Source organism: Mytilus galloprovincialis, chromosome 13, assembly GCF_965363235.1.
Source record: "Mytilus galloprovincialis chromosome 13, xbMytGall1.hap1.1, whole genome shotgun sequence".
Taxonomy (NCBI): domain Eukaryota; kingdom Metazoa; phylum Mollusca; class Bivalvia; order Mytilida; family Mytilidae; genus Mytilus; species Mytilus galloprovincialis.
This window is the reverse complement of record NC_134850.1, coordinates 59,526,751-59,548,109: the sequence shown is the minus strand read 5'-3', so window position 1 is coordinate 59,548,109 and position 21,359 is coordinate 59,526,751. Positions and strand designations below refer to the sequence as shown.

Here is a 21,359-nt window from a genome sequence, read left to right as displayed (position 1 = left end):
TCTTAATAACTAAAGACATCAACATCAGCTTTTACAACAAAACATTGAACTACCAATATAGTGTTAAAAACACCTGCGGTCCATCCATATACCACAAAAAATTCTCACAAATGGCTAAGCCAAATATCGTCAATTTAAATCTCTCAATTGAACTCAACTATTGTTATGTAACATACTCTGTACAAAGAAAGATCTATAAGATCTCAACTATAAAATAATTACTGGTTAAAAGAGAACTAATAATCGGCTATTTAAATATTCAAACCATTGTCACATAATGATATTAGGACTACAAAAGGTTATAACAGGAGTCTTGTGTCCGTTATAGGCCCACGTTAAGTCATCAAAGAGTTTAACTGACCCATGAAATGGCTTTACGAAAAAACTTCACATCTCATATAAAAGTCGATGACTGTAATACACGTCCTTTTGATATCGTAAGATTAAACGATTACTGATTATAAAGGGTGTCGACAAAGTCTTTTAAGTGGTTCATTTGAATGCTAGGTAAACTTATATATTATCAATAAAAAATGTATAAAATGTTTGGTATAAATGTTTTACAAGTTATTTTGTCCCTTAAGGAATGACTAAATTAGATTACATCTGGCACTAGGTCAATAGCTACAAGACAAATCTATATGTACCGATTAAAGAGACTATTGAACATTTTTGTATTATTGTATTTTCTGTTTGTATAACCTACTGTACAACACACAATTAGTTGTACATATGTTGTTGCTTTAATCATAATACGGTTTTAAAAAGGCACTATAGTTATTTCCTTTTTAATGGTGACCTATATTGAGTCCTAAACATTTATTTTCTGTATAACTTTATTAGTTAAACTTCTATTATGATTTTTGATATTGACTGAGTTTATTATTATGGAAAAGAAAGTGTATGAGATTTCAAAGATTCAGTTTCTTTATAGTTTGTTAAATGATCTTCACTGAATAATAAGCAAAATCAGTAACGTAACCCTCCCAAAAAACAACATACTTTTCACAAATTCTACAGCTATTTACTTTATAGGTAGTACCATTCAGATACTTAAACACTTCTACACTATATAAGTATAACCTGAAATGGACGAATATTTATATAATGTATTAGAATGATCTAAAGAAAGTACCTTCTACCAATCAACCAAACCCAATATAATATTGGATATTGCAAAATAATGATTTCACATATATGTTTCTACTCTTATTCTTAATTATTACCAAGTGCAATATGAAGAATTACATTAAGAAGTCACAACTTTCCAGACAAGATGCACTACGTATACTTATAGAAATATAGAGTGCATCCATATTTAGTCACATCACAGTTCTTGGACATGCACCATACACATTGGTATTAAGAGTAGAAAGATTTTCATCTGTTATGTAAAGTGAACTGATTGCCAAGGTATACAATGTCAATGTATTATTTTATTTCACCATTTATTTAGACCTAGTTCTTTCCTGCTGGTTTTTGTTCATTAAATACTGATTATAAAATTCAACATACACTGCACATCTCACTGGGTTAAAAACTTTAAGCAATTTTAGTGATATTCTATTTACATGATAATCTTGGGTTCTGACCTCACTACAGGACATTCCAAATGCAAACAATGTTGTCTCTTTGGCACATTCCCCATTTCCATTCTCAATTTTAATTTCAATAAAAATAGCAATAAATGCTCTATTCCTTTATTTTTGCTTTTTATTTTTCATGTGTGTATGTATACTGATTTCATGTAAACATGTACTCATGAATTAATACATTTTTTTCCTTCTTCATCATCCAAATAATGTAAATGATTATTTAAATCAACTTTACGGAACACAAATGTCTATTAACTAATACATGTACACATAAAACAGAAACTACATAAGCATCAGATCAATTCTTGCTAAGTCAGCAAATTACAATCAGTACATTATACAGCTTATAATATAGACAGCTTATTGAAATTTATAAATAAAAGTAAATATTAACGAGTAAACATGGCAAATAATCATGTATACATCACTAATTTACTGTTGTTTGCTTAATGTACAGCGGCAAATATTTGATAAAATTGAGAATGGAAATGGGGAATGTGCCAAAGAGACAACAACCTGACCATAGAAAAAAACACAACAGCAGAAGGTCACCAACAGGTCTTCAATGTAGCGAGAAATTCCCGCACCCGGAGGCGTCCTTCAGCTGGCCCGTAAACAAATATATACTTGTTCAGTGATAATGAACGCCATACTAATTTCCAAATTGTACACAAGAAACTAAAATTAAAATAATACAAGACTAACAAAGGCCAGAGGCTCCTGACTTGGGACAGGCGCAAAAATGCGGCGGGGTTAAACATGTTTGTGAGATCTCAACCCCCCCCCCTATACCTCTAGCCAATGTAGAAAAGTAAACGCATAACATTAAAATTCAGTCCAAGAGAAGTCCAAGTCTGATATCAGAAGATGTAACCAAAGAAAATAAACAAAATGACAATAATACATAAATAACAACAGACTACTAGCAGTTAACTGACATGCCAGCTCCAGACTTCAATTAAACTGACTGAAAGATTATGATTTCATCATATGAACATCAGGCACAATCCTTCCCGTTAGGGGTTTAGTATCATACCATCATAACATATATGAGAAGAACATAACCCGTGTCATGCCAACAACTGGTTTTTGAATAAATGTGTTTAGTTCCGATGCAAAGACCCTATAAGTGAATCAATATTAACGCCAAAATATGCAATCGTAATCTATAACTTAAAGATTATAACATGAAATGCATAAGTTTCAACAAACACCATATAACTTTCCAGATCTGTTGTGAGTCCTTAAATCTTGCGTGCATTACATATTTATCCTATTATCTTGGATATTTTTTATCTTTGTATAATTCCGGATCAATCTGTCTTTCACTTCCCCTGTTCTGTAAATGATTACAGAATGTTGTGTTCAGACAATCATCAATCTTTATGTGGGTTATGACCATTTTCTATTGAGGCTTGAAATTTGTATGTTATAATAATTTTTTATCTAGGGTGGCCATGGGAATGTTATAACAATTTCTTATTGAGAGTGTAAATGGGTGTAATATGACCATTTCTTATAGAGGGTGGCAATAGGTATGATATGACCATTTCTTATCGAGGGTGGAAATTGATATGTTATGAGCATTTCTTATCAAGGGGGAGGGGGAGGGGGGCAATGGGTATGATGACAATTTCTTATCGAGGGTGGCAATTGGTATATTATGACCATTCCTTATTTGGAAGGGGGTAATTGGGGGGTGGGGGGTATGGGCAATTGGTATGTTATGACCATTTCTTATTGAGGGTGTGAATGGGTTTATATTCTAACCTTCATTTTATAGATAACAGTCAAGGTGATTTTCTAAAACCTCTAACGTAACCAAGGCCCTAGAGAAAAATGTGACTCTGATGTGTTTTATTTACATGCAATAACAGCACCTCTAACCATACAACTTTTTCAAATCATTTACTTTTGCAAAACCAATTTTTAATTTCTGACGTTATTTCTGAAATTCTGCCTAGTGCTTAAAGTACAGTATAATTTAAACTTTTGAGAATGTCAGATAATTTTATATCTTAAATGGTCCATTTGTGAAGCATTGTTGAAGCCATTATTACAACTTTTACAACCACTTTTAAACCTTTCAAAAATTCTATTAAGAATTTAACTGAACTGTCCTATAGACATTAAAATGTATTAAAAGATTCTAAAACTAATAAACTTCCTCCTTAACAGCTTTTTCTAAATGACATTTTTTGTCAAATTAGTTTTTAATTTTACTTTAATAACATAAACTTAAGTATGTTAAGATATGCTGACTTGGCTCTTTAATTGTCATTGTGATTAATTGGTTGAAAGGTCAAACTGATAAATAAAAGTCTTATATTGATTATTAAGTGATTTTAATCATGCTAACTTAACTGTCACTAAAAGAGTAGGTTCACTAAGGACTAAAATTGGCCTGTTTTTAGTCAGGACAAAATATAGAAAATTTCACACAAGTTAACTACTAATACAAAATAACTTTTTTTTGCACCTCACATTATAAATTAAGTGGTTGATATGCATTATTCTTGTTACAAGTTTTGGTTCTATTTTTCCTTAGTTTAAAATAGTTTTAGCATAGTTATATATATTAATAAGCTTTGGATTCCAACCTAGTCCAAATAATTAGGAGTTCTGATATCCTGAGGAACTAGTGTCAAAGCAAAAAAGTAAAATAGCCATTTCAAGAAGTCATAATTATTATCCTGATCCAGAAATTTTATATTTCTAGGGATTCAATATTAACCATATGGCTTTAAATCTTAGTTGGCAGCCACAGTCCTTCTAAAGCTTTTAGGTGAAAAAACAAAATTGTTGTGTTTTGTTTTGACGATTTCTCAGAGCCTATATTGTACAACAAAGGTTTTATGAAGAGATTTGTTTTACCAGCAGTTTTAAAAGGCTTTTGAAATGGGTCCATCTAAGAACCAAAGTGTGACCTTTGTGATATGTTAAAATAAAGTTGAAATTCAAGGCCATATTTTGCCAAAAGTGAGCCTAAATGTCCTTTCAACTGAAATTCACAATTAACATGTTTCATTTGCCATTTTAATATTTTAAAAGGAAAACATTTTGAACGCAAAATTCAAACCCCAACCACCAGCTTGGCCCTAGAAATCACAAAAAAAAAGTTAAGATACTTAACCCTCTTTACCTTATGTTGATTTATTCACCTTGATTAAACATTATTCATTCTTACAACTGTTTTCCCTCCATTGACTTTAACAATGCCCATAACTTTTTTTGGGGACAATAATCCATCTATACAATAATATAACAATAATCAACTTGAAACTATGTTATACCACTAACAAGTATTGAACACATGAAAGAGCTTTTCATCATCATCAATATAATGCTTATAAGAATTCAAGTGGAATTCTAATTAAAAATATATTGCTTCAACCTAGATTAGAAAGTAGAGTTCATTATGAAGGACGCCTTTCTATTACAATTACATGCAAATGACCTTGACATGTATCTATTGAAATCATTGGAGAGGTTGTTACTCAGAGAAAAATTGAGTCAATTTAATAAACTTTTTACTATAGAGTTAATTTGATTGGTCGGTTTTATATAATTAACATCCTTTACAAATATTTATTGGGTTTTCATCTCAAGGTCATCACCATGCAATAGAAAGTTAGAAATTTTCTTTTAAATTAAAGAACAAATCAAATAACCTCATGCAAAGTAAGAAAGACTATAGGTTTATCACTGTTGTTAAAAATCTAATTACGTTGTGCGAAGTTAATCTTCAAATTGTCTTTAACTGGAATTATTGCGCTAGATAAAGTTAAGAAAATTGCACTTATTCTTGACAATTTCAAGTACATTGGTACTTGAGAGAGTACAGAATGATTTTGGCACTTTATTCTTGATCATAAATGTTTTACTATCTGTATATTTTATTGAAATGTACTTATTAAGTGTTAATAACTAGAGAATCGTAAAAGTACCTTCAGTACAAGTAGGCGATTCAGTATATTTAACATTGAAACTGCAAACCTGGTTTGTCTACATTTTAGTTTGTTGATTGTACTTAAACTGTGTGGGGTGTTAATCTAACTATTTAACAACTGATTGTTGTGTCCAGAGAGATCTATCAGTCTTAATTTAAAAATAATGCAGTCATCTATTTCCCTGTCACTGACATCTACCCTAAATCTTATTCTAGACATAAGTAATTTTAAAATGACTTGAAATTTGTCTCAACTAATATGCTAATTGTTTTGTTATTTAAGGTGGTACCTAACACTACAGGGAGATAACTCTGTAAAGTCAGCTGAACGTTTTAATTACGTTGTGTTGTAAAGAAAATATTAAGATTCTTAATGATCAAAATTGGTGTTTGTCAAATTGCTATATATATAACCAGTGTATTTTTTCTAACAAAACGGTTGGTTCAAAAATTTTAAAATTTTTATATTTTTATTAAAGTCTCAAAGTAAATACTTTGACACCATTTTATGAAAATTAAACGAGCCAAATTACTTTTAGTGAAAGTGTTGGGTACCACCTTAAAGATTGATTAATTTGTCTCTTTGTTATCTTCCGTCTCTTTTTTAATAGAAATTCATCTTGAAATTACTTCCCTAGCCTAGACTTATAAAGCACATACAATGGATAACAAGAACACAACATCAACAACCAGCAATGCATAATAACAAACATGGTCAACAGAAACATGTCAAAGAAAGCTTGATATGGTACAGGTGGGTTATTATGAAGCCTACTCATAGCCAACCTTTACAAAAGCATATGCAAGTCACCTTTTTAGGGTTCTTAATTGCAGATACAATGTACTTATAAATAAAATTGAGAAAGGAAATGGTGAATATGTCAAAGCGACAACCACCCGACCATAGAGCAAACAACAGCCGAAGGCAACCAATGGGTCTTCAATGTAGCGAGAATTCCCGCACCCGTAGGTGTCCTTCAGCTGGCCCCTAAAATATGCATAATAGTACAGTGATAATGGACGTCATACTAAACTCCGAATTATACACAAGAAACTAAAATTTAAAATCATACAAGACTAACAAAGGCCAGAGGCTCCTGACTTGGGACAGGCGCAAAATTGCGGCGGGGTTAAACATGTTTATGAGATCTCAACCCTCCCCCTATACCTCTAGCCAATGTAGAAAAGTAAAACAATAACAATACGCACATTAAAATTCAGTTCAAGAGAAGTCCGAGTCTGATGTCAAAAGATGTAACAAAAGAAAATAAATAAAATGACAATAATACATAAATAACAACAGACTACTAGCAGTTAACTGACATGCCAGCTCCAGACCTCAATTAAACTGATTGAAAGATTATGTCTTCATCATATGAATATCAGGTACAATCCCTCCCGTTAGGGGTTTAGTATCATACTATCATAAAATATATGAGAAGAACATAACCCGTGTCATACCAACAACTGTTTTTTTAGAAATAAATGTGTTTAGTTCCGATGCAAAGACCCTATCAGTGAATCAATGTTAAAGCCAAAATATGCAATCTTTAATGACCTGACAACAGTATCGTAACTATATCCCCTTTTAATAAGTCTATTTAAAGGTTTTGTTAGTTTCTGAGGAGAATACTGACATTTTTGTGCTTTATAAAGAATATTTCCATAAAATTTTGGATGTGAAATACCTGAACGTATAAGATGTCTGCATGTTGAGTTATATTTACGAATTATTTCCTTATACCGGTGATAAAATTTAGTAAATGTTTTGACCAGTTTGTGATATCGAAAACCCTGGTGTAATAATTTTTCAGTAATACATAAATTTCTCTCGCTAAAATCTAATACATTGTTACATACACGAGCGAATCGTACAAGTTGAGATATATAAACACCATAAGATGGTGACAAGGGAACGTCACCATCTAAAAATGGATAATTAACAATAGGAAATGAAAAATCATCTCTTTTATCATAAATTTTTGTATTAAGCTTCCCGTTTATGATATAGATATCAAGATCGAGGAAAGGGCAGTGGTCATTGTTATCATTAGCTTTATTTAAAGTAAGTTCTACAGGATAAATTTCTTTAGTATACATACTGAAGTCGTCATTATTTAGAGCCAATATATCATCCAAATATCTAAAAGTATTGTTAAATTTTTGTATCAAATGTTGTTTTGATGGGTCTTTGCTAATTTTAGTCATAAATTGTAACTCATAACAATACAAAAACAGGTCCGCAATAAGTGGTGCACAGTTAGTCCCCATTGGAATTCCAATAACTTGACGATATACGGAATCTCCAAAGCGAACAAAAATGTTATCAAGTAAAAATTCAAGTGCATAAATAGTATCAAAGCATGTCCAATTGACATAGTTCTTTTGTTTATTGCTACTAAAAAATGATCTAAAAGAGTTTGAACATATGTACTCGCATTCCGACTTTTTAAATGCCCAGTTAATTAGGGATGTGAATTTTTTCTTAATAAGAATATGAGGCAAAGTGGTATATAGGGTAGAAAAATCAAAACTTTGAACAGATTCAAAATCACCAATATATGCATGCAATTTATCAAGTACTTCCAACGAGTTTTTGACACTCCAAAAGTAATTAATTCCACTATTTTCAAAGGCCTTATTTGAACAATTTATTATCAGGTTTTTTATTGTACCAAGTGTACTAGTAAGTAAAACAGACAATTTAGTAGTTGAACAATGGCTGGAAGATGAAATAAATCTATATTTGTAAGGTTTTTTGTGCAGCTTCGGAAGCCAGTACATAGTTGGGACTTTCATTGTGTTTGGTTCTGCTTGTAAAGAAGTAGCTAAAAGTTTATGTTTGTTACAGATGTCGTTTTCTGAAAATGAAGTCAGTTGGAATGTTGGTGAATTCGTGATTTCCTTTTGCAGAACCTCTATATAAAATTTACGTCAAACAATAATGATATTATTAGCAGCTTTATCAGCCGGGACAAAAACAAATTCCTTGGCTAGTTCTGTTAGTTTATTTTTGATACGCGAAATAGGGTTTTTATAGTTTTTGTTGAGGGTAAAATGTTCTTTAAAATGTTGTATTCGAATATCAACTATCTTCATTACTGAATTAAAAAAAGAGTCCAAAGATTTTTTGTCAGCTTTTTCCCCGTTTTACCCATTTCAAACAGTAGGCGCGGAGTGAGTCGTTGATGATATTACCCCTGTGAAAAAGAATCCCAGATAATGGATTTATCCTAGGTAATCCCAGGATTGTCCCAGGACGTCCCAGCCTTACTTTGTGGGTGAACCTGGGAAAAGCTGGGATATTCATTTTATATGGGACAACCTAGGATTCCCACAAATTATATGAGCTGGAAAAAGCTGGGATATCTAAGGACATCCTGGGATTATTGGAAATTTGTGGCAAGAGCTGGGACAGATAAGAATAGCACAAGTCCCAGAAATACTTAGTTGTTTTTTCAATTTGCAGAACTCTGGGATTAAGCAAGGACTTTCTAGGATTTGTAAAGACAAGAGTAAAAATGTTAGAGTCCAAACTTTTTATGTCTGAGAAATTTTTGTTAAAAAAGATACAAATTGTGAACATGTGCATGAACATTATCTTTATACACAGTAATTTTAGAAATGTTAAATAATTAAACTTGATTTGTGAAAATTAATTTTCTAGCCAATTGTTCAGTGAAAATTATGAATTTTAAGTACATTATCATTCAATCCATTCAGGAACTTTGTCCATATAAATTTGGTAGTCTGGCAATGCAAGGATATTTTGTGTTTCCATCAAGATAAAGCAGTTTTTCTTGGATATTTTCAACTAATATAACACAGTTTTTGGCATTCAGATCTTCAGGGTTCACAGTAATTAAATGACTGATAGACCTATGAACCAATGCCATTTCTTCCTTTAGTGTAATGTATTTCACAATTGCCGCACATTTGTTACTCTTACGGTGCAATACAAAATATTGAATAGATGCTATCTGGGAAGAATTGTCAGAAGTGCATGTATTAATATTATTTATCAACACTACATGGCCAATTCTCTTGGTCATTCTACTATAGATTTTGGAGAATATAACTTGGTCATTTTTGACTATGCGTCCAACTTTTGAAATTGTTCCTAAACTACTATCATCATCTGGCTGTGGTAAATTCAATACTTGTCTGAGTTGTCTTAAAATATCTGCTTCAAGAATTTCTGTCTTCATTCCCCCTGCAATTTTACAATTTTCTGCAACATGTTTTATTTTTATTGCTCTTCTTGTGTTCATTGCTTCTACGACAAAATTTCTTAATTCTGAGTTGGCCATTTTAGAACAATCAACAGTGAGTCGTTTTCTTGCCTGCATAGACCACAAAATTTGGGAACAAACATCTCCTGTACCATGTGCAGATTCCAAAATTGTACCATTCATATCTTCAAATGCGAAGCATGACCATGCCCAGAGTGGTCCCAATTTTCTGACATACGATGTAAGATGTCGGCAAGTATTGTGCAGATTTATTGTACAATTATTTACTCCATATAAGTTGCCAAACTGTGCATAATATAAGTTCAAAATATGTTCTGCATGATTTAACTGCACTGCAGTGATCTTGTCACTTAATAATATATATATTCCCTCCACAAGGAGGCAATGATGATTGAAGTATTCAGACACCATGATATCAATCAAACACGGTACAGAATAAAAAAGTAACCACATCTGGAGTTCGGATGCTTTCAAATGATGCATATTATTTTCAATTTTCCTTGGAAGTCTTGTAATGTCGTCGGTAGGCTTCATCTTCTTAAGTTTTTTGTCAATTTGTTTTATGGCCCTTCCAATGAAGTAAGGTTTACCAGCATGTGATGATGAAAACCAAAGTTTCATCAACATTTTGGTTACACCAAGTAAAACTCCATGCATGTAGTCTGGAACCAGTCCCCAGACCATATCAAACCATTCTAGCCCATGCAATGACGATACCCCTTTAACTCCCATCTCAGGCTTATTTGTCTGAAGCGCAGCTAGTCCACAAGCTAGGATTTCTATAAAAAAAAAATAACTGAACATGCGTTATCATTTCAACAATAAACAAAGACAATTGTCAATCATGTCAGTTATTTAATATGTTTCATGTTTTTATAATCATTGATATTTTTAATCAAACGCTTTCAATATTTCTTATTTCAGAAAATAAAAATATCCATGTTCATGGTTGTATGTTAAATACTGTGTGTAAAAGATTACACATGTACACCAGGTGCATGTTTTTTTGCTCTGTGTTGAAGATTTTATGACAGCCTACATCACTGCTTATTCATTTATTCATCATGATAATTACTTGTTTTATTGGGAGTAGTTGTCTCATTGGCAATCATACATAAATATATCTACCACATTATCTTATTTTTACATTTTTTATAATCATCATTTTACATGCATGACATGCAGACATGTATAATCTTAATTACCTGCTGAATTTCTGACTTTATACAAATCACTATCATTACGGTGTGGATAAACTCTGGTATGACCACGTCCTTGCTTCACCACTTCGCCAGGATCTTCACATGTAATACAGCTGTTTTTATGCCCCACCTACGATAGTAGAGGGGCATTATGTTTTCTGGTCTGTGGCTCCGTTCGTTCGTTCGTTCGTTCGTTCGTCCGTCCGTCCGTTCGTTCGTCCCGCTTCAGGTTAAAGTTTTTGGTCGAGGTAGTTTTTGATGAAGTTGAAGTCCAATCACCTTGAAACTTAGTATATATGTTCCTTATTATATGATCTTTCTAATTTTAATGTCAAATTAGAGTTCTGACCCCAATTTCACGGTCCACTGAACATAGAAAATGATAGTGCGAGTGGGGCATCCGTGTACTGGGGACACATTCTTGTTTCCATTGTGTTGGGTCATTTCAGTCAAATACGCTTTTGCTTGCAAATCCATTGTACTTGCCAATAGAAGACCTCTGGTAAGAACTGTCTTACCATCTACAGATATGGATACCCCATTGTCTTTTAGGTCTATCATGTGTTCAATAAAAGGCTGCAGAAATGTCCTGAAGACCGGTTTACCTTTGGACTGCCAAATACCCCATATTATCATGTTTCTCCTGGAGAATCTTAAAACTGGTGGTAATTCGTTGATAACAAGATAGATTGGCCATATTGAAACACCGGATGATTTGAATAATGGAACACCATCGGTGTTGAAAAGCAAAGTGAAATTATCCTTTCCATTCATAAACTGGCCAGGCTTACATAAATCTCTGTACATTTCTCCTGTAACTATATCAGTCACATCAGTTGTTGCTTTACAGTCAGCACGGTACTTCACTATACTTGACCATATGCCCTCCCTTTGTAATATATCCTTTATTTGTTGTTTCACTGGTAGACAGGTAAAGTATGTTTTCTTTCTTTTCAGTTGCTGCTTGTTAATTGGCCCTTTATACCTTATGCCATTACATCCTGCTATTGCACATTGAAAAATGTCTTCTTCAGTATACAGTGTATAACATTTGTCACAGAATTCATATATCTGTGTCTCAGTTGAACCAATACAGGCTTTTAATTTATTAGGATCTTTGACTTTGTTTTCAGGGTTAAAAATGTTAAGGATTTTAACTACATCACGAGATCCACTCTCTCCTAAATGGTATCTTAACAGCAGGGATAGTAATGCCATGTCTTTTTCTTCATCATGGGTCAGTTTTGTCTGTGATTCTGAATTAGCGATTTCTGGCTGATCGAAACTTGAGTCATCACTTAATATGTTGTCCTCAGTATCAGTATCTAATTCAGAAGATGAAGATATATCTGATTCAAAATCTGTATCAATATCACTATCAGAGTCTCTAGAAATAGATGTTGCAGATGAATCACAATCAGATAATTCAGCAGCAGCTGCCTCACATTCCCATGCTCCTGGGAAAGATTGCATTGTCTTATCATATACATTTTGTACATGTATTTCTGCTGAATTGCTGTTCATGACCTCATGTTCATTTAAAACAGATATGCTTTCTAACATACCAGTTTCAAGTTTGTTCTGGGAAGATGTGCATTCATTATATGAAACAGTATGTGCAAGTTCTTCTTCATGTATTGACGATGAATGACAACTTTCTAAATTTGATAAAGATGAAGATTCAGCAGTTTCTGATCTTGTTTCAAATGTTGTGGATTCCTCTTGGCATTCTAGATCTAACTGTCCTGATACTGTTACAGACTGGATACATGTTTCTTGGTCAAATTTTCTTTTTCAAAACGCTGTTGTCCTAGGAATTGGTACTGCAGAATTGCTTACGTAAAGTTTGTACTTCTTCGCTTCATGGTCAGCTAGAATATAAAAAAAAATTGGATGTCTTAATAGTTATTCAATGAAAAATATGTTTATCATATCAGTGTTTATTTTCATTACAGTCGAATGCAAATAATAAATATACTGTTGATAATTCATTTTGAAATTAATGCAATGTTTTAAAACAGGCCATTCCATTTAATTTCTGAACAGAAGTGGGGATAAAACACTACATGTACATTTGTACCTTGTCAAAGACCCTTAAGAAATTAAATGCTCAAGCAATTTCAATCCCCCAGATGCTCATGATGTTTGACTAGGAACCCATCAGAAATCCTTAAAGAAAATACCCCTCTAAAAAAAACCAAATATGTAGCTCTCACATAGATTATGAGCCAACACTTGAAAAATGTTACAAATGTATGCCCCAGAAAAAAATCCCCCCTTTTTTCAGATACTAAATGGAATGTGAATGGTCAATGATTTTCAACAAACACTATCTTTATAAAATTTAAAAAAAAGAAGAAAAATATATGCAAGTTTAAAAAATTATAAACTTGTATTTGAAGCTTAAAGAAGATCGGGAGAAAATAGTAAAAACTACACTATAATTTAGAGACGGTAAATAATTGTGAAATGTCCGGCATCATGTGTGGTATCATGTTACATTTTTACTGGTGCCTTTTAACTTTCAAATGCATACAATTTACACAATGACGTCCTAGTTCTGAACAAAACAATTTCTAATCTTACGTTTTATGCCATGTATTTTTTCTCTATGGGATATCAATCTCTGTTTTCTACTCAACAGTTTGCCACAAATTTCGCACTCTTCGACTTCATTCATTGTTATTGTTTTCTTCCATTAAGAAAATTCTAGAGCGCTTCCGAAAATCACGATAAAGCATGATAATTCTAGAGAGTTTCCGAAAATCACGGTAAAGCTAAAACCGAAAAGGAAAATAACAAACCTTAATAATTATTTGTTCTTCGTGCTTTTGTGATGTTGTTTATTCCCATCTTCTAATAAACGATTAAAAACGATGATAATCCCTACCACATACGTATCACGTTTTAAAACACATCGAAAGCGCGTTAATATTATCGGTATTTACTCGTCGGTGTTTAGATGCATCTCTATTTCCCGTATTTGGTAAACAGAAAGTAACTTGACACCTAGCGCTATTTTCAAATAACTTGAACGACTACAGTTACAGCCACGATTACAAAGAAACAGAAATGCAAGCCCAGAATAAATTTGCTGTGATGTTATGGCCGACTGACAGTGGTAAAATGTCAGTACATAGTCTGGGGAAAATTAAAGAGCCTCTTAAGCCATGGAATGACTTTAAACTCGGCGACAAAGGAAAGGCATCATATCCCGGGTACAAAGAGTTGTGGGATTTTGAAATTTTAGCCATTGGTGGTAAGAACGCACGATACTTCCCTAATGCATGTATGAAAACAAAGAATGTTATGCATGTCGTCCTGATTAGAAATGCATGGAACAACAATGGAAGATATTGTTAGGTATATCAAGAACAAGAAGAAAATATGAATCTTGTAAGTAAGATATTTATGGTCATGATTCAAATTAAAACAATCCTCATAAATATATTTTAAGACGTTATATATTATTGTTTATGAAATAAAAGACATCTATACAAATGAACAATTTAATGATGACATTTACACATAGATACCAAAAAAACAAAGCACTTAAATGCATATATTTGAACATGTTTAATTACCACGGTACTATGATTTCCCTTTTATGTTCAATCAAAATCTATTTGGTGTTATTAAACAGATATATCATGTTATGGCTTGGGAAATAACACAGTCCCTTGACTGGTATTTTTCGCAAAAACCCCTCCCTTACATGATATACATGTATCTGTTCAATAAACGTATTTACACTTTTGGTATTTAGCTGTATCTTGCCTCCGAATGACCTAATATCACCTCCGCAGTGACATCATCGAAGTATCAATGTTGTTGTGTTTCATTGTTTATTTTTCAACAAAACGCCGCAAAAAAAGTCCAGCGTCCGATAAATTCGTTATACGGTAAACTACTGACCCCCCTACGAACCATATAACTTATAATATATTACAAGCAATTCTATATGTTAACACATTACATGGTATTTTTTGGTTAATTAACCCTATTATTCACCAGCAAATAACCTTTTGATTTTCTTGTTTAACTAGTGCCAACCGAATGATATTTCCTATAAAGGGTCCTTTTCAGGGCCATTAATATTTTACTAAAAGTTTCTACCTTTGTTGTGCATACAAGAAATTCTAATATACAAATGTATTTTCAAACATCAACTTTCTCTGCTCCGTCAGTGAAATAACTTTCTCATGTTGACAATTTTGGATAATCACCTTTTCTACGGTCCATTTTTTTAAATATTATCTATCTTACCAAATATATATTATACATGTATGTTGTAATTTCAGTAGACTCTCAGTGTGTTAAATTGTACAGGAGTTAAAATATAAACTATGAGTTCTATAAAATATATGTGCTATAGCATTATGGATTGGACATAACAATGGTCCGTTCACAATTCTGTTTTTCAACAGAAATAAAAACAAGAATAATTTTCTGAATATCTGCAAAACGTTGGTCACACATAAAATGTACTAAACACAATTAAGCAAAAAAGTTGGGATGCAATACATGTATATGCAGCACTATTTACCTTTTGCAGATTGTTTTTCAGATCTGTATATTTTCTTTCACATTATTTTCAGGTGCCGAAAAACACGACAGTGATGATGAGGAAAATGATGGAAATTCACCTGCTGTCACAAGAGAAGCTATAAAAACAGCAGTTGATTCACTTCTTAGAAGTCGGAATGAAAAAAATCATATGACCACACCACCACTTGTTGCAGCCAAACCTCAACAGACCTCATATGAGGATGATTCCCAGAGAGTTCAACAACAACCTTATGAAAATCAGTCACATGTACCACATGCTCAGATATCGCAACAACATCTGTCTCACCAACCTGTTCAGCAACCAATCTCTAATCATAAGGAGCTACACTTACCAGTAACTCCCCAACTTCCACAACAAAATGAGTCATGTGTACCACATCCTCAGATATCGCAACAACATCTGTCGCACCAACCTGTTCAGCAACCAATCTCTAATCATAAGGAGCTACACTTACCAGTAACTCCACAACTTCCACAACAAAATGAGTCATGTGTACCAGTCACTCAACTGTCTCAGCAAAATAAATGGCATGATATACCACTTCATCAACAAATGTCTCAGCAAAATCCATCAATGCAAATACCACTTCATCAATTATCCCCTCAACAAAGTCAGTCATCTTTACCAGTTCCTAAACAACTTTTTCAACAAAATCAGTCGCAACAATTATATCCTTATAATTCAAACATGTTTAACCAGCCAAGTACATCAAATGGACAGAACTCCTTTCCATACATGAGTATGCTCATGAACAACAATGACCATCAATTTCAGCAGGACATACAAGTACCACCAATTAGACAAAGCCTAGAGACTGCATATAATTGGCCAATCTCCAGCCATACCAGTTCCTTCTGTGAAAGTGGGACTTCTTTTGAACCCTTGACAGAACAGGTCATAAGTGATGATGAGAAGGAAGATACTGATGATCAAAGTCAATGTCACAAATGCTGTGACCAACTTAAATATTTAAAAAAAGAAATAAAAGAACTGAAAAAGGACGTTGAAAAACTAAAAAAGAAGTCTAAGGTGAGTGCAAAACATATTTGACATGAAGGTTTATCCTCTGCTATTCTGTATTGAAACTTTACAATAACACTGTACAGGTTACACATAATTCATTTTATAATTTAAAGTATTTTTTCAGATTAATTGAAGTACAAATACTTATTAGCATATATAAATGAATAAAATCCTTCAGTTGAGTGTTTTTCCTATAAATTGTTTGAAGGATGGGGCTTGACTGAAAGAATGGTGATCATGACATTTGAAGGGGGGAGGAATAATGAAGAGTCATAGGGTATTAACTTTTTTAAGGAGAGGGGCCTGACGTTAATGTATATGGACACCACCATGCATAAATCAAGAACTTGAGGGAAACACTGACCTCTTAACCTTTAAAACATAATCAAAATTGAAAAAAAGACACAGTAAAATGTCAGTGCCTCCTTAATAATCTCCCTAAAGAAAACTCAATTTTAGTATGATAAATTAATTGTCAATTATTTATTTCAGAAAAACCAATCTTCTGACCTTAAAGATGCAGATCAGTTGGATATAGATAACAACCGTCAAGAGAACAATATGGTTAATGGATATACAAAGGTATTATCATTTTTTTTTCTCTGTCATTTATTTTCTGACTTCTGTGGTAAAAGATTAAATTTTCTCTTGCATATTTTTGCAAAAGTATTACATGTTCATTTTACAAAATACGCTTTCGCGTCGATCCGGCCCCACGTCGATCCGGCCCAAGTCGATCCGGCCCCACGTCGATCCGGCCCCACGTCGATCCGGCCCAAATGTAAAGTCGATCCGGCCCCAATAAAAAAATATATTTATAAGGAATAAAAATAAAGATATTTATTAAAGTAATTCATAAATGTTTATGATTTTTATTATAATGTTAAAGGTGTACGGTAAAAAAAAATTAAAAAATATTTTCTTTAGATGAGTATAAAATAATAATAGATACTGGATACTCATATAACTTGTGTTTTTTCTACACACAACTATTCAAAATACTGTCAAATTTATGAAAAATATATCGATATATATAGCAAGATGTGGTGTGATTGCCAATGAGAAAACTCTCCATCCAAATAACAGTTTATAAAAGTAAACTATTATAGGTTATTATTATTCCAAGATCAATATGGTTATTTCTTATTTTATTATGGGGCCGGATCGACTTGGGGCCGGATCGACGTGGGCTGGATTGACTTGGGCCGGATCGACTTTGGGCCGGATTGACTTGGGGCCGGATCGGTTTGGGGCCGGATCGGTTTGGGGCCGGAACGACCGGATACCACAAAATACAATAAATGCATTGAAATTCATGAGACTTGCACAAGAATAACTTTCCAAAAAATTATTTTGATATATTTTCCAAAATATTTATTCAGCCCTTTCAAATATTATTGCGAATCATTGTCAATCATACAATACTATAGCATTCCATTTTCATTAGTAATGTTTATGTTTGATTTTTCCTTTAAATTTGTAACTGATATAACACCAGTATGGAAATCTTCAGAAATATGTCAAGTGATAAACAAATTATTGCTTATTATATCTCTTATTTACCATTGATAATTCATACAATAATAAAACTAAAATATTAAAATAGAACAACAGCAATACAGATATTTATTACACATTGGGATAAAGATGTCAGCTCAGTGTACGCTAATGTACATTTGTACTTGTTGTGAAAAACTGTGCTAAACATCTGGTACAGATGTCACAATCAGAAGGCATTTTGATGATAAATGATCCCTATATGTTGCTTTGGTCAGCATAGGTGACATTACTAAATCAAGATATTAAATAATGAAGACTTTTTTCCCTTGGATTTCCAGGATGAAATTGAAAGAACAGTCAAATCCAGATCTGATGTTACACAGGCTGTTAAGGCAACAATGCCAATGGTTTTTAATGAAGAGGAATTGAGGAATTGCAGCCTATTAGGCCAAAAAAAGAATACAAAAACGGATGACCCAAGACCAGGCCTTGATGAAACCAAAAGAAGTTTCTTAGAAGGTAAGTTATTGATGTAGTGTAAAGGGTTGATGCATTTATATAACGGTACAGGTATAAAAAATCAAACCATAGACAATTCAGGACATAATGTAGTAAGCCACCAAAATAGATTGGTTTACAGCATAATTTGGTCAGACACAAGTATGATTATTTGGCATTTGATGACATGACTCAAAATACAGAGAATGCAGTCTAAAAAAATGATTAAATAAATATTTGACCGAAGATTGAATGACATGAGATTTTAACCAGTAATAAAAAAAGAACAATATCTATTTTTCAACAACTGTAAATAATGTAATCTTTTTACCGCTTTTTACATGATATATGAATCCTGGAACAACTAATGTGCAAAAATTGAGATTTGTATTAGTTGTTATTGTAATATTACACTCTGTTTATATTTTCAGATTTAATAGCCAAGGCCTATACTGTGGCAATAAAGGAAGTTAGAGGGAAAATGAGGGACAGGCTTAAGATGTTTGCCAGGAAATAGGACAGGAGATTTTATAATTGACAGTCTATCTTACATGTCTTAACCTAATTGTGACAAAAATTAACATTGACATTTTCATTTTCATTATCAGTATTTCATAATGGAATTATACATATCAATGAGTTTTTTTATGATATTTTATTCAATTTTTATTGTTTACAATCAAATCAAATATATTCTACTAAATAAACTTTCAGCAATCATGATTGTTTTTTTGCAAACTATGTTGTCTAGTGTATTCAATAGTTTTCATACAAGTAAATACATATTCTTTTTACAATTATAATTGGTTGAAATATATAACATTTTAATGATTCAGAAGATTTTGCAGAAAAAAATTAGCCTGAGAAAGACTCACAGTCACTGCTTTATAAGGAAGATTTACCACAAATGATCATCAGATTTTCTGGGAAAAGCTGGGACTGGTATAGGACAGAGCTGGGAATTTATAGAATTTAGCTGGGACTTATATAGGATTATCATGGACATCCTGGGACTGAGGCTAAGTGATGTGGGATAAAGCTGGGATCGATATGATATAAAGCTGGGATTAATATTTGGGACAACCTGGGACTATAACTGAATTAGAAAAAACCCAGCTTTTAAAAAAGTCTCAGGATAACCTGGGATAATCCTTGTTCCAATACCGTCCCACATAATCCTAGATTAAAAACCTAGGATTATCCTAGGATAAACTGGGATCTTTTTCCAGCTTTATCCAAGGATTATCCTAGGAATTCCCACATTTTTTTCACAGGGGAACGACACTCATTCCAGTTAACAGTTGACGGGGGACGATATTTAGGTCCTTTACTGAGGAATGATTTTAACTCTCGGTCGCGAACGATGTTAAGGTCTCCTGTTATAACATGGGAAATTGGTCCATAGGTGTATTCTGAATTACTGCAATTACACGACATAGGTGTATTTTCAGTGACATTTACATCTTTACACAATTGGCTATAATTAAACACATATTTTCGGGTAGATTTCTTGTAAATATAACAAATGAGAGGGAGTTCAGTATTATCAAAATATCCAGGAATTTTGTCTTTAACGGAATGGTCGTTAAAAATACCGGCAATATTTACAAAATCAAAACCTTTATTGACATACTTTATTTTAATAAAATGTTTTTTATGATCTTCAGGGCGATCAATTTTTGGAAACAGTTTAGAATAACAATAAGCCATTATAATTTGGACAATTTCATACTTAGGACTGTAATATGAAATTGTGTTGCAATCCTCTAAAATTTTATTTAATTTATTTATAGGTAAAGAACAAAGCTTGGTTAACAGATAATGTCTGCCGTTGTTTTTTGAAATGGAAATTAGGTCCGAAATATTTGTATGGTTGGTCCGAAATTTTCTTTGATTGCGATTTTTTCTGCGTCCATGAGAACGATTTTTACGAACAGTTTTAGAAACTATATCCAAAATGTTAACAGAATCGGTTCTTGATATATTGCCAATTCCCATGATATTATCATTAAGACCGAGAGGGTAGACTGTCTGTAATTTTTTAATCCAATTTAATTCATTTATTTTTCGTGATCGTACAAACTTGGAATGAGATTCACCAGGCTGCTTATTTACTACTTCTAAAGGTTGAACTGTTAAATATTTAATAGGATGACTGTGCTTCTTAAGATGTTGATAAATGATACTTTTGAATTTATTGGGTCTTTTAAAACGATACAGGTGTTCTTGCGTGCGTTTAGATAAATATCGCCCAGTTTCACCTACGTACTGAATACCGCATCCCGGTTTGTTTCATGTGAGTAAATAAATAATACTGTTTGTTTTTCAAGTAATATCAGTTTCAAAATTTAGAGAAAATGTGCGACCATTAAATGTGGACCTTACTGTATTGTTGGTGGAAAGACGGGGACACGTAAGTCATTTTTTGGCATGACACTTATCGATAGAAGGGTAACCACGATTTTTATTGTTAAAAACGTTAGCTATGGTCGTATTTTTAGATAAGCGATTCTGAAGATTGAGACTTGTAGATACCCTTTGAACGAGTTTAGTATTTAATATTTTTCCATTTCTAAGCTTCATATTTGTTTTTTGGTATGTAGATTTATTACAAAGGAGCAAAGACTGGCGTCCAGAATATGAACCATCACACAGTAGATTAAATTGTGTAAAAATGATAAAACTGTTCGGCTCAAGACGTCAAATGCTTATTGTCATAAGTTACCCGACAAATTTAACAAAAGATAGGGTATATCAAGGTAGCGACTG

The 21,359-nt window shown here is 32.7% G+C and overlaps 3 protein-coding genes across 12 annotated transcripts in view; 1 reads left to right on the top strand and 2 right to left on the bottom strand.

The window, feature by feature from the left end:
• LOC143056082 (pleckstrin homology domain-containing family G member 5-like) overlaps positions 1-21,359 on the bottom strand; it is a 145,782-nt gene that overhangs the window by 41,480 nt on the left and 82,943 nt on the right. The window lies entirely within an intron of this gene.
• LOC143056084 (uncharacterized) lies at positions 9,069-11,081 on the bottom strand. Its single transcript, XM_076229169.1, has 2 exons — positions 11,003-11,081; positions 9,069-10,576 (listed from the first exon to the last, which is right to left on the bottom strand). The coding sequence occupies exon 2, from the start codon at positions 10,527-10,529 to the stop codon at positions 9,264-9,266; it is 1,266 nt and encodes a 421-aa protein (XP_076085284.1). The 5' UTR covers positions 10,530-10,576; positions 11,003-11,081; the 3' UTR covers positions 9,069-9,263.
• On the top strand, positions 14,175-19,868 carry LOC143057352 (uncharacterized). The gene is made up of 5 exons (XM_076230655.1): positions 14,175-14,229; positions 15,598-16,598; positions 17,085-17,174; positions 18,431-18,611; positions 19,022-19,868. Exons 1-5 carry the CDS (start codon positions 14,175-14,177, stop codon positions 19,105-19,107), a joined length of 1,413 nt encoding a protein of 470 aa, XP_076086770.1. The 3' UTR covers positions 19,108-19,868.

Coding starts and splice junctions, on each gene's coding strand:
- LOC143056084 (XM_076229169.1), bottom strand. CDS start 10,529: ATGGGAGTTAAAGGGGTATCGTCATTGCATGGGCTAGAATGGTTTGAT.
- LOC143057352 (XM_076230655.1), top strand. CDS start 14,175: ATGACTTTAAACTCGGCGACAAAGGAAAGGCATCATATCCCGGGTACA. Junction 14,230..15,597: donor TATCCCGGGTACAAAGAGTT/GTGGGATTTTGA, acceptor CATTATTTTCAG/GTGCCGAAAAACACGACAGT. Junction 17,175..18,430: donor TGGTTAATGGATATACAAAG/GTATTATCATTT, acceptor TTGGATTTCCAG/GATGAAATTGAAAGAACAGT.